The following is a 14,946-nucleotide window of genomic DNA, read 5'->3' on the forward strand; positions in this document are numbered from 1 at the left end:
AAAAAATCTCTCCCCTTATTTAAACCAAGAAATCTCCCCTCAGTATCTGTTATAATGATATTTCAAACAGTTTCACCTCAAAATATTTCTATGGCATGATATTAGAGAAAAAAGAAAAGAATTATTAGAGGAAACCACCATACTATGCTGTATAATTAATCTCCAAATTGTATCTTTCCATCAGTGCAGCTATCAATCAGCTATTGTGCTGGGAAATGTATATGATAGTTTAAAAGTAAACTTAAGGTTATTTGTGAGAAATAAAAATTATGCCTTAAGCAATGGAATAGCTTCATCACATTCTCAAATGTGGCTTTAACAAGTATTAACCTTATGGAGACTCAAAGCATTCCATTTGATCAAAATGCCTAAAAAGGAGCCATGGAAGAATTCCTCCATGTGGCTATATTATATACAATGCCATAAATCAGGAACAGGCTCAGAACCATTAAAATATTTTAATCAAGGGTCAAGGACAATTTTCTATGACACAGAAAGTCCTTAAGATGGTAGTCCTTCAGACTATCCATTTATGTTAGTATTACATAATACCACCAGGTATAAGATTAGTGGTGAGAGAGACTGTACTGTCGCTCCAGCAGGAGTTAGCTGGCAGAGCTAGCTGGGCATCTCCCACAGGACAAATACAAGCGCATCAATCCAAACACCAAGTGATTTAAGAGAAATATATAAAACACTATGTGCATAAAACTCAGAACAGACCACCACACAATCTCTGACCATGACTTTGTATCATTCAGATACTTGGGGAAAAAGTTATATCCCTCAGCTACTAAGGGATAATTTCAACCAATTATAATTTGTTCTATTTATTGTATAAACAATATTATGATACTTATAAAAAGTCAAAAATAAAGTCAACTAGGATTCTATCCTTTCAACCAATTAACTTTCATTTTTTCACATTTCATTCCAGTCTTATGGAAACTTTTGGAAAGCAAATTTCGATTAACTAATTCTTTAGGGATTACTGTTGTTCAGAATACCACATGGCATTATCATTTCTTTTTTCACACACACAAGAATGATGGCTAATATATGTGCCTTTTCTTGGTGTCTTCTCTTTCATCTGTGAAAGAGCGTAATATAGGTAAGCATGACTGGGAAGCTGTTTGAGGATTAGGGAAAATATGAGGACTGCACTGTACGTTGCCACTTTATTTAAAGAAGGCCAGTGCTTGCTGCCGAAGTCTAGCTGGGATCTGCCTCTCATGATGCCCTTTCATGGGACCCTGGGGGGATCCTGCCCTTCCCAACACTTCCATCTTGCCAAAGATAGTGATTTTATCAAATTATATCTCATTAGGAACATTATTTTGATCACTGCAATGACATTTTTAAGCTGGAGGAGGTTCTAATTCCATTTAAAATCCTACAATCTCCTGTAATTTCATTGTCAAGGTCACTGTTCCTGGACTTGCAAGGCAATAAACAGCAGCTGTGGCAGAGAGGACACAAAACACAGAGAAGACTGAGGATCTTGTATTAGGACTTCGGATTAAAAATGTCATTTATTGGCTGGGTGCAGAGGCTCACGTCTGTAATCCCAGCACTTTGGGAGGCCGAGGCTGGTGGATCACCTTAGGAGTTCGAGACCAGCCTGACCAACATGAAGAAAGCCCGTCCCTACTAAAAAAAAAATACAAAATTAGCTAGGCTTGGTGGTGCATGCCTGTGATACCAGCCACTCGGAAGGCTGAGGCAGGAGAATCGCTTGAACCCAGGAGGTGGAGGTTGCAGTGAGCCGAGATTGCGCCATTGCACTCCAGCCTGGGCAACAAGAGGAAACTCCGTCTCAAAAAAAAAAAAAATACATAATAAAAAGGTCATTTATCTACAGTCCTATCTTATTCTGGAAAGGATAGGATATGGCACTTAAATGTAAAAGCAGAAAACAAGTTCTGGAAATTTAGGATGAAAAATTACAGAACAGAAATGCATGTTCAAAGAGATTTTCTTGATGAGGCTGTATGGCCGTTTTGCCAACCTGGTAAGTATGGTACTTTTTAAAAGTGAAAATAAGTCAGGGACACCTAGAAAAATCAGGAAACAGAAGCTATCCCAAGCCATCCCTACACAGACAACCAGAATAAAGTTTCCTAAGTGCCCGTTATCCTTTAGGATTTTCAGATCTTACGCACACTTCCTCTTTCGAGGAGTAGCTGGCACTTGCTCAGGCAATCGGGGCTGTTGGTAAATTCAACCAAGGCTTTCTCTGCCTGGAGTCGAGTGGTTGTGTCTGTGGTTTCATACAGCTGTTTGCACAGATTCTCTAGTTGGGCCAGGCTCTGGAAAAGATCAGTCAGGAAAGAAATCAGTTCAGCCTACTACAAATGCAAGCAACTGTGCTTAAAATTAACGAACAAAGATAAATAATAATCAGTAAAGAAAGAATTGCTTCTGAACTCTGAGGAGGACCTGGGTAACATTCACCTAATAACCATTTATAGGTCTCTTTATCTGATGCTATAGAAGAAAAAATGATAAAATGCTTAAAATACCTATATACTTTTTCATCATTCCCTTGAAGATCAATCATACATGATACATTTTTCCCCTTACAAATACCCAGCCTCCTAAGCCTTCCTAAAAGGCTTTCAAATAAAAATTCAGAATTTACTTATTCTGCTATTAATGTAAAAAGTGTGAAATACTAGAGGCACGGCTACTAAAATTAAGCACATAAACATGACATAAGTGCCACATACATTTTCATATAGCTTTAAATATTCCTTTGAATAGTAGTTATTAGCTTACAATACTGTATATGTGTAAAGATGGTCATCTGTATGAGAAAACCTCTAGAGAAAGCTTCAGGATGTATTTACGCACCTTCCTCCCTGGATCCCTCATGTCTAAAGTTCAGCAGACTCTCTTCTGTTGCACTTTAAACTCTTACTTCGGTTCCAAATTTAAAATGAAAGGATCAAAATAAATTCAACCCTAGCATATGCTCACTTAGAGATAAGACAAGGGAAACACCCACAAGCACACTCTTCTCTCCAAATCTTGAACCAGTTCCAGGGAGGCAGGAAGGGGTATGGGTGTGTGCTTTGGTCAAAAACCCACAGGGATGCATATATACTTGCACTTAATGTGGTATTTAAAGGCAAAGAGGAAAGTAACTAGTTAAGACTATACTTAAATATCACCTTTCACTGACTGAAGTGGAGAGTAAACATCTGTTAGCCTTTAAAGGAATGGTTTGGACTTTAAGAAAAAACTGGAGCCTATTTTCACCAGCAGCAAGGATAGTCTGAGAGATCCTACTATTAGAAAGGACAATTCTGACAAGAACAAAAATAATAATAATTAAACCAACCTGTGTAAATTGCCTAAAATACATTACACAGCCAGTCTGCCCAAGGCTTTTCATTATCACTTTATTTCATTACACTGTGTCTTTATAAATCACAGCTTTTCCACTAAGCAGGAAAGCCCTTAGGGCAGGATTCATATTTTACTCAACCTGGTTAATAAATTTCCAACACTAACTGAAAGGAAACAAGAACGATGAATACTGACACCCTAAGATCATCAGTCTCACTTCAGAGAGCCCCCAAAAGAACAAACACAACAACCTTGCCCTTAAAACAAAATAAACCATCTTTCGAATAATCTTGGGACTTTGATTAGGCTTATGTTTAACCTGTTTCTGATTTCCAGGGGTCCCACTTAATATCTTCTTCAATTCAAGAGCATGGAGAAAATTGCAATTGCAAAGTCAGATCTCAAGCAATAAAGTTCTACAAGTAGGACCTGAGTTTATTCACATGGCTTATGAACACAAGTAGAAGATAAGGCTAATTACATACATTCCATAAAATACATGCAAAAGCCATTTTTATGCTTGCCAGTACTGCTCAAGACCTTATTGAAAAAAATTATTTAGGAAAATAGGTAACAAGAAAGACATCAAGAGAAAGACACTGTAACTAAAACGTAAGCTGCTATAAAACCTGGCATCAGGTATCCGGGAGTAGCAGCAGCCTCAGAACCTCCACAGCCATCACACACTGAGCTTTCCAACATCCTGAACAGACACTCCCTAAACAGTCCTGATGCTTACGGTATAATGGCTCTTCTTAAAAGTCTGATCAATCAGTTCCCATGGTTCCCCCATGCAACTCTTGTTTATGTTTATTACAACAAAGTTGTTCACATGACAATGGCTAAGCATCTGTCACAGGTAATTCCTTACTGCTAAAAACCTACATGCAGGTTATGGTGGGCTTTTTGTTGTTGTTTTGTTTTGATTTGCTTTAATTTAGCAGACAAAACATACTGCAGGGTAAGTCTGGTAATGCATTCTCAGCTCAGGAAACAAGACTGTTTAAAAAACAAAAACGCAATTTGACCATTTACACAGTTTGAAGAACGACAGCTCCATTTTTTTTTTGTTCCCAGAAGAACAAATGGGAAACAATTATGTTTTCCCAAACAATTAGTGGAAACATCTGAAAAACAGGGTCATTTTCTTTGGGTTGCCCACACTACCAATGAAGGAGAGAGGAATGAGACATTAACATTTATGGTTTTTTAGTTACCAGCGTTTCCCAAACAAAACTAATGGTTAGGTTCTTTTGAATCACCTTCTTTTTGGCCTAGCATAAAATAATTTATCCTACAATTATTTGATTAGCTATTAAAACCAGTACTTCACACTAAGGGTGGCCAAAAACACACCACGGCACTCTCCTTGGCATGATAACATCTATGTCAAGTGTTTTCCTATTCGTCAGTTCTTATTAAGGATATCTATTCTGTGATGCCACTTTGGTCAGAGAAAATCCTCCAGAGAAGAATGTCTATTTTCTGTTCCTGAAAAATTGCCTATAATCCACGGAGAAAATTCTGCCTGGTCTCGCTGAAACAGAAAAGCACATTTGGTAAAATGCTTTATAAAAGTGAAAGGTGATCTTCAGCTAGCAAAATACTGCTTTTTAGCATAAGAAACTCAAGAGGATTAATTCCCAAACCTAGAATCAGACCGATTTCACCAACAACAATTACGATGAAGGTATTAAAATAATGCATCTTCTTTAATATCTGGCAACACCAGTATTTTAGTCTATTCAACTTGGATAGAGGATATGCAGCTAAGTTATTCTTATTTCAACATAAGGCGAGATTTGTTGAGATTACAGACCTTAGAATATAGTAATTTGTCTGGCAAGTTGCCTCTAAATTAGGGGAAAATAAAGATTTTGTTTGTACATTAGATGTTATATTACTCCACAAAGCAGAATACCTCAGATTTTACTTTATTTGTATCGAAGTGCTCTTTAAATAGCCCAGTGGTTATACTTTTTTTTTGAGATGGAGTCTCACTCTGTCGCCCAGAGACTGGAGTGCAGTGGTGCAATCTTGGCTCACTGCAACCTCTGCCTCCCAGGTTCAAGCAATTCTCCTACCTCAGCCTCCCAAGTAGCTGGGACTACAGGCGCGTGCCACCACACCTGGCTAATTTTTTATATTTTTAGTAGAGATGGGGTTTCACCATATTGGTCAGGCTGGTCTTGAACTCCTGCCCTCATGATCTGCCCGGCATGGCCTCCCAAAGTGCTGGGATTATAGGTGTGAGCCACCGTGCCCGGTCTATATTTTAAAATTAGCCTCACTGCTTAAAAAAAATCCACATGGAGAGTTCCAATCAGAGACCAGGATTCTTGCTTTTAGGAAGGAGTTAATGACACTCCCAATAATACTGAGTACTGAACTAGACACAAGCATAATCCTTGGGTGACCAGTCAGATCTGCAGGTGTTCTGAAGAGCACATTCTTAACCTGACTGCCACCCGGCCATCAGAGATGAGCAGAAGCTGCCATCATGTTACAAAATATAGGCTCAATCCAGAGAAGTTCTAGCAAACTTAGAGTAGATTTACCAATTCTGTAGCTGAATTATCATAATTCTAATGCCACAAATATAAAAAGAATGGTCAAAAACCCAAGCCACTTTCACCCTTTTCACAAACCCTTTTAATTTACATCCCCCTTAGTTGCAATTTTTCTGTGTACTGGGAAACACTGTATTGAGTAAATTAAAATATTTATACCGGACCGTGCCAGAAAATGAATCATTTTAAGGACCTAGAAGGTTAACTGACATATAAATTACATTTTTATCTATTTAACAAGGCATTCTTTTAGTCAGTAATTGAGTATCCAATTATCATAGATAATAAAAGAAACTTTAAAAATTCAATAACAACAATTATTGTTAGATTAGAAGACAAATGGCAAAACAGTATGTTGAGTTTATTACCATTTGTGATACATGTTAGTAAATTTATAGAAGAAAACCTGGATGAACACAAACCAAACTTAATTGTCTCTGGGAGGTGAGAATATTCAATTTCTGTAACCTTGGAAATTTTGACCACAACCACGTATTCCTCTGTAAGCAGAAAAAAAATCCTAACAACTGTAAAGATAAGCATTTTTTAAAAGGGCAATTTAAGCTACATTCTTTTCCTAAATTAACTCTTCACATTAGTAACATTTTACTAGTTAACAGCTGATTCTGTTACCAATCAGAATTCATATAACAATTCATAAAAACAAACAGACAAAAAGCTATTCCCAAAGCTAAAAACCAAAAAACTGCATTTGCATTTATTACTAATTTTATTTTCTTTTTTCTTACCAATGCTGGTAGCCTCAGTGGCCTGAAAAGCATATTCAAGGGTTCTTCTTGTTTATAAATTTATACGAAAGGCAATCGTGGTGGCCAAAGTCGTCTTGGTTTACAGATGTATCAGTAGACCTCTCAAAAGTTACTTACTACAATGGAGTTCACAGGGCAAACTAGCTTGCTCTTTGAATGTTTATAAATGTACACTATTTATTTTTTAAACTCACTTTATGGAAAAAGTTTACCAAGTCAGTGCCAAATACTTGTTTACGTACTTTACAAGAGAATAAGCCAAGCAGCCAATAAACAAATGAAAAGGTGTGCAACCTCAATAATCATCAGGGAATGTAAATTCAAACCACGATGAGATAGCCATTAGAATGACTAAAATGAGGCAGGGCGTGGTGGCTCACGCCTGTAATCCCAGGACTTCGGGAGGCTGAGGCAGGCAGATCACATGACATCAGGAGTTTGAGGCCAGCATGGCCGATGTGATGAAACCCCGTCTCTACTAAAAGTACAAAACTTAGCTGAATGTGGTGGCGTGTGCCTGTAGTCCCAGCTACTCGGGGTGGCGGCTGCAGTGAGCCAAGATCCTGCCACTGATCCTACCACTGCACTCCAGCCTGGGCGACAGAGTGAGACTCTGTCTCAGAGAAACAAAACGAAATGAAAAAAATGACTAAAATGAAAAAGCCAACATCAAGTGTTAGTTAGCATGTGGAACAACTAGAACTCGTATGTTGCTAATTTAGTCTGAATTGATTCAAATACACTGGAAAACTGGGAGTGTAAAGGTACACATATGGAGGCTGTGCACAGTGGCTCACACCTATAATCCCAGCACTTCAGGAGGCTGAGATGGGAGGACTGCTTGATCCCAGGAGTTCGGGACCAGCCTGGGCAATACAGGGAGACTCTGTCTCTACAAATAATAACAACAAAAAAATTAGCTGGGCATGGCAGTGTGTCCCTGTCATCCCAAGTATTCAAGAGGCTGAGGCAGGAGGATTGCACAAGTCTGGAAGGTCAAGACTGCAGTGAGCTGTGATCATGCCACTGTACTCCAGCTTGGGTGACACAGTAAGACTCTGTCTCAAAAAACAACAACAACAACAAAAAACACCCTACAACCCAGCTATTCCGCTCCTAGATATACACTCAATAGAGATGCATACTAAGCTCACTCATGGCAGCACTAAACGTTAACAGTTCCCAAATAGAAAGCCAAATGCCCATCAATAGCAGTATGGATGTTTCATTTCTTAATTTGTGTGCTGGCTACCCAGGCATGTGCAGTTTGTGAAAATTCACTGAGTTTGTGTATTTCTAATTTGCATATTTTAATTATTTGTACATTTATAATTCATGTATTTTTGTATATGTATGGATGAATGCCATAGTTCTGCCCAAATTTTCTAGTTACTTATTGTCATAGATTACTTTTTAATACTAATGGAAAAGAAGTTTTCATCAACAACCTACAGCTGCACTTCAGATTCAGAATGCTTTAGTTTTACAACACTAAATGTTTTTATAACCATGACTCCCATTCATTTCTCAGGAAGAACTAAGGTAAGACTAAGACAGTGAGTAACACTTTTGGTTGCAGATGCTGTGTATGTCTACTACGGTAAAACAAGATAAAATATGTATTTTCAGCAAGTGATAATACTATGCCAGAGCCTGGTGTGCATGAGATAAGGATGGCAAGTCTGCTACCACATGAGACTGCAAAATTCTACATTTACTTCAAAATACTAATCAATTCTAACTTGTAATAAACACAGATGATCTTTGTGTTATGGGTAATATGTGGCCAAAACACATGTAAACAAATTATTTCATGAAGTAAATAGCCAGAATGCACCTAGTCACTTAAAGGTTTATTGACTTATAAGTTTAACCCAAAAGCATTCACTTAAGTTGTCACTAGAAACTAGCTTGGATTCCTTCTCATTGTCACTAATGGTGCAGAGGAATGAAAGCTGCAGGGCAAGGTGAATCCGCTAAAGAAGAGGTTTCAATCTGGCGCCCTGAAACAGGCCCACAGTCATTTTTGGTTTTTGTCTTGCACTGTGGTTTTAAAGTGACACAGTTGGCAATATTTCACACTATCTGGTTTTCCAGCTTCCTATGAAAAATGAGAAGCTCTGAAAGCACTGGGTCTGCAAAGGGTCACAGAGGGAGTGCTTTCCTGGGCAGGTTCTCTTTAGTTCCTTCCCCATGGCTCCTCTGTAGACAGCTGTTTTCTCCTCTTGATCTCCCGCAATTTTGTCTCCTATCAGTGGTTCATTCCTGGATGTCAAATTTAAAAAGCAGCATGCATGATAGAACAACAGATTTGGGCTTACCTTTGGGTACTACTGCTTCACCAAATTTGGTTAAAACACAAGGAACTACATAAAACTTAGGCAAAGAAGAGTTTGGTTGATACTGGATCGTTAGATACTGGTCTTAATGTGTGACTGTGGGTGAGTTAACTTTCAGGAACTTCAGTTTCTCTATAGGTAAAGTAAATGCATTTTATTTTATGATTTTTAAAAGACACTTCCAGTTCTAAAATTCTTTGACTGTAATATACTATCCTTCATATTTTAATTATATTAGTGAATCAGAATTCCAAGTAAACAAACACCAAAGTTAAAATGATCATGAAAATGATGATTAGGACATTTTTTTTTTTAAAGTGAGAATGATATTTTAAAAAATAAATTGGGTAACACTCACATCCTTGTGATTGTAGCACAGGATCTTTACCCACAAACAACTTCAGTGACCTAGCAACAGGAACAAGGTTTCTTTTGGAGCTGATTCAATACAGAGTAATGGGTAAGATTTTACATGCCAGACAAATCCCTACCCCTCCATCTACTGTAGGAGCATGATTAAGTTACTCAAATCATTCAAACGTTTTCTCTTTCTTTTACATAGAAATAACACCCACTTTACAAGGTTGTAAAAATCAATGAAGTAATGTGTGTGCACTGCTAATTATTACTGGCTATTATCCGATTATACTGGCTATCAAAACCTCTGAAGAGCAGCTTTTTTATTGCTTGCATAAATGCACACAAAATCTGCACTGTTTCTTCTAAGGGGATTATAAACGCCCTTTCCCTGTAGGGCCAGGGGCATCAGGGATAAAATATATAATTGATCCTTGTTATTTGGAGATTCTGTTTTGTGAATTCACCTACTCACTAAAATGTATTTGTAATCCTCAAATCGATATTCGCTCAGGGTGCTTCCGCAGTCATTCATGCACATGGACACAGTGATCAACAATTTGAGTTACCTGACTTACACATTCCCAGCTCAGGCTGAACACTGCCATGCTTTGCCTTCTCTTTTTTTTTTTTTTTTTTTGAGACAGAGTCTTGCTCTGTCACCCAGGCTGGAATGCAGTGGCGTGAACTCGGCTCACTGCAACCTCCACCTCCAGGGTTCAAGTGACTCTGCTGCCTCAGTCTCCCAAGGAGCTGGGATTTCAGGTGTGCGCCACCATGTTCGGCTGGTTTTTGTATTTTCAGTAGAGATGGGGTTTTCCCCATGTTGGCCAGGCTGGTCTCCAACTCCTGACCTCAGGTCATCTGCCCGCCTCAGCCTCCCAAAGCACTGGGATTATAGGCATGTGCGACCATGCCCGGCCTTGCTTTGCCTTCTGTTTCAGCTTTCACAATTTAAAAACTGTAAGGTCCTTTATGGGGTCTTTTTTTTCACTGCTTGTTTCTTGCAGTTTTGTGCTTTTTATTGCTAATTCCACTGCTTAAAATGGCCCACAGAGTGCTAAGGGCTGTCTACATCTAGCTCCTAAGTGCAAGAAGGCTGTGATGTAACTTATGGTGAAATTGTGTGTGTTAAATAAATTTCATTCAGTCATGAGTTACTGTGCTTTTGGCCATTAGTTTAATGTTAATAAATCAACAACATGTGTTAAAGTATCTTTAAACAAAATAACAAATGAAACATGGTTACATATTGCTTGTTTGATGCAAATGTGGTGACCAGGAGCTGGCCTGGATCTAATCCTATACTTCCCCTAGGAGCAATGGGTCAGTATTTGCTAACTGTGTTCTCGGTGACTTTATAGAACATGACAACAAACAATGAGGATCAGTTCTATTTCTGGCATCACTGGGTGAGATTCAGCACATACTTCCCCATAGAAACTTAATTATATTTATTGCCACTTTTTAAAGGTATTTGTTCAAATAGAAGTATTTGTTAGCCTATGTAATTTCCATATTAATGTCCGTACAACTGTCTCAAATGTTTGCTTAAATCGCCAGTTGTATTAATTACGCATGAATTATGACTTTAGTGAGCACAGTGCATGCACTGGTATGGAAATGGAAAGTACAAGGGTGTCTGGCACAGAGTAAGAGCTTCCTAAGAATGTCTTAACATTGGGTAAGTCTAACTCTCAAAGCTTTCAAAGGAGCTTCATATTAAAATGGCAGATTGATCACATATCTAATTTTACTCCCTCCCAAAACCCAACTAACACAACACTAACGGTATTAAAAACAAAACAAAACCCCTAAATCCTCACGATCCCACAAAGATAGATAGGGAAGACAGGAACGGGACAATAGCAACATAATTTTGGAATATAGAAAAATCAATGGTAACTGACTTAATGACCTAAGAAAGCCAAATCCCTAGCCAGCAGTGAGGAAAGCTGAAAACAAACCTCATTCACACTACATGCTCAGATGTTTAGGTGAAGTGGGGTGGCCCAAAGAAGGAGAAACAGGGTGAAAGTATCTTTGAGAAGTTAAGATTCCCAGATAGTCCTCCTCACTGTATGCCTCTCAGTAACTGTCCCTCTCTTCGGACTGGGAGACACCAAGCCAGTCAAAATCACATCTGAAGCTATGGGCACCCTGTAACAAATAGGTTGATGAAGTGGGAGTGCCGCTGAGTCTTCCCTCACTGGGTTCCACCGAGAAATTTCAGTGAGCAGACATACTCTTTAGGAAGGAGTTTGGAAGATTTTCCCCTGAGAATCTCATTAGCTACAAAGCAAAAAGTTGCAGATACACTAATATGCAGGTTACCCCACAAATGGCACACCCGATTACTCTGCTGTGATGCCTCAGCAGACACGCCTCGCCACGTTTTCAGGGCTTCCAGTCAACTCTGTATTATCTTAATCTTCATCCTGAGCAAATAATCAAGTATTATCAGAAATCTGAAGAAAGCCTTCAACATAGAAGATGGAGAGCTAAACAAGCACACAAAAAGCAATCTGAAACAAGTAAAAACTATAAAGGCAGAAGGAAACTTGACCAAAAAATGAAAGATGAAAACATATAATTAAGCCCAATATTGCAAGTGTGGAATAACAGGCTGTGCTTTAAAAAAAAAAAAAAAAAAAAAAAAGACATTCAAAGAACATAAAAAGAGATGTTAGAAAATAAACATACAATGACAGAGACAAAATATTCTATTGAAAGGTGGGAAAATAAAGTTAAAATCTCACAGACAACAGAGCAAAATGACCAAGATGGAAAGAGCAAAGTTTAAAAAAATCAGAGACCCAGTTCCACAGGCCTAATATCCAATTAACAGGAGTTACAGAAAGAGAGAACAGAGAATGGTGAAGAAAAGGAAATTATGAACAAAATAATTTGAGATAACTTCCTAGAACTGAAAAACATCAGTTGCCAGAATGAAGTGTCCACCTAATGCCAGCATAATACATGAACGTCAACCCACACCCAAGGCACACCACTAGGAAACCTCAGAAACCTGATGACAGAGAGAAGACTCTATAAGCTGCTTTTAGCAGAGACAGAAACTTAGAAAACAAAACAAGATCAGGAATCAGATGGCTCTGGACATCACAAAAGGAACACTGGACGCAAGAAGCCAACAGAACAATTCCTATGACATCCTCTAGAGAAAGAGCTCCAGCATACGAGGCTATACTCAGTCAAGGAAGGAATCATGTGTGATTAGAACAAAGCTATCTTTGAGGGTGTAAGGCCACAAAAATCTGTCCTCCATGCTCCCCTTTTTGAAGAGCTACTAAGGAATATACTTCACACCAAAGTAAAGTGTAGTTCCATAAAAAGGTAAGCACGGGGGCCAGGCGCAGTGGCTCACGCCTGTAATCCCAGCACTTTGGGAGGCTGAGGCGGATGGATCACGAGGTCAAGAGATCAAGACCATCCTGGCCAACATGGTGAAATACCGTCTCTACTAAAAATACAAAATTAGTCAGGCGTGGTGGTGGGCACCTGTAGTCCCAGCTACTCTGGGGGCTGAGGCAGGAAAATCACATAAACCCAGGAAGCGGAGGTTGCAGTGAGCCGAGATCACGCCACTGCACTCCAGCCTGGAGAGAGCGAGACTCCGTCTCAAAAAAAAAAAAAAAAAAAAAAGGTAAGACTACAGGTCATGAGTTATACAGCCATGCTGATCCTATGAAACCCAACAGAGAAGAGGGACGTCAAGGAAACCCCTGGAACGACAGCAAAGGGCACAGGACAACAACTATGAGTTGGCCATTAAGAGCAACCAGGTCTTATTCAAGCAGTGTGGCTTTAGGGACAAGTCATGTTCACAGAATCATCACCAAGATCCCTGCCACCACTGCCTGCTTTAACCTGAGGACAGAATACCTGGATGAGAATTCTCATTTAAGATTTCACCTTAATCCATGTTGAAGTTTAGTGCACAGAAAAGCCCTCGATTGACAAAGTAAACACTGTACTTTAAATTTGGAAAGTTTTTCTACAAAGGTGCGCCACACCATTTTTAACTAATGTTCCAAAGACAAAAGACAGTTTGAATTCTGATGAGGAGAAAAAACCAATATACTTGGCTTTTGCCACCTTCACTCCTTCTTTATAAAAAGAAGGTTTTTAATGCCTTTTATGGAACTTGATTCTGCATGGACAATATTAAAAGACCAAAACAACGTACTCCACTATGAAAATGGCTGAGTATGAAAGATTATACAGGCCAGGCAGATTACTTGAAGAAAGGATGCCAATATCCAGCTATTTGAGAACCCAAATTTGCAATGTGAAACAACCACGTATGTAAATAAAACTTTTCTGCTATATTACCATTTCCCTAAAAACTGCATTTTTATAAGCAGGTCTATACTGGGAGAAAAATCCTGTAATAGCTCAGTACTCCTAAGAATGTTAACCAACATCTCAAATAACTTAAATTGATGTGATCAATTTAATGTCTTATCAACTTTTTCCTTACAAATAGTGTTTACCATATAGCAAGCAAGGTCAAACAACTGACTTCTGAAGTTCAGAAAATGATAACCTACTGGCTAGATATTAAAGGAGTCAAAATGTGAGAAAGAGTTGTATAAACTCACTTCATTAAGTTCTGGTTTCCAAGAGCTATTTGTTTTTGAGTTCTTATGTAAGCTATACCGCAGAGGGACACATTTATTATCTATCTATCTATCTATCTATCTATCTATCTATCTATCTATCTATCTATCTATCTATCTATCTTATTTTTTTGAGACGGAGTCTCGCTGTTGCCCAGGCTGGAGTGCGGTGGCAAGATCTCAGCTCACTGCAACCTCCACCTCTCGGGTTCAAGCGATTCTCCTGCCTTAGCCTCCCGAGTAGCTGGGATTATAGATGTGTGCCACCACACCTGGCTAATTTTTGTATTTTTAGTAGAGATGGGGTTTCACCATGTTAGTCAGGGTGGTCACAAACTCCTGACCTCGTGATCGGCCTGTTTCGGCCTCCCAAAATGCTGGGATTACAGGTGTAAGTCACTGCACGCAACCCACATTTATTACTTTAAGTTTATGTTTTTACTATCAATTTGATACAACATTCAAAACGGATTATTGGGTGTATTTTGTACAGAATCCTATTAAAACCTCCATTTAAACACTGCATTATATATAATAGAGCAAAGGAAGCGATCAAAAACACACAATCATCAATTCTCTGAGGCCATCAATCACTAAGCTCTATCATCATGTTTTACAATGACTAGATAAAAAGGATTTTAGATTCAAGCAATTATACTCAGGTTTATTATTAGGTTAGCCAAATACATAAAATGACCCAGAGAATATCTTTCCCAGTGCCCCTTTTCTTTCTGTAGTATGTTACTAGTTCTTAAAATTTCCAGGATTGACAGAAATTGCATTTACAAACAGAATCTAATTTGCTTAAGAAAATGAAAAGACTAGTTACCACATGGGAGAAAACATTCGCAAAAATCTGATATAGGACTGATATCCAAAATATACAAAGAACTCTTAAAACTCAACAATAAGAAACCCA

At 38.5% G+C, this 14,946-nt stretch overlaps 1 protein-coding gene across 4 annotated transcripts in view; it reads right to left on the reverse strand.

Annotated features, from left to right (window-relative positions):
* XPO7 (exportin 7) overlaps positions 1–14,946 on the reverse strand; it is an 88,234-nt gene that overhangs the window by 38,284 nt on the left and 35,004 nt on the right. For 2 of the 4 annotated variants that reach the window (XM_050801471.1, XM_050801469.1), the window contains exon 2: positions 2,163–2,309. In XM_050801471.1, the coding sequence (XP_050657428.1) occupies positions 2,163–2,309 (147 nt within the window). Of the gene's footprint in view, positions 1–2,162; positions 2,310–2,853; positions 5,441–14,946 lie in introns of those variants that run through there. The other 2 variants (XM_050801468.1, XM_050801470.1) reach the window with 2 other exon arrangements.

This window comes from Macaca thibetana, chromosome 8 (genome assembly GCF_024542745.1).
Source record: "Macaca thibetana thibetana isolate TM-01 chromosome 8, ASM2454274v1, whole genome shotgun sequence".
Taxonomy (NCBI): domain Eukaryota; kingdom Metazoa; phylum Chordata; class Mammalia; order Primates; family Cercopithecidae; genus Macaca; species Macaca thibetana.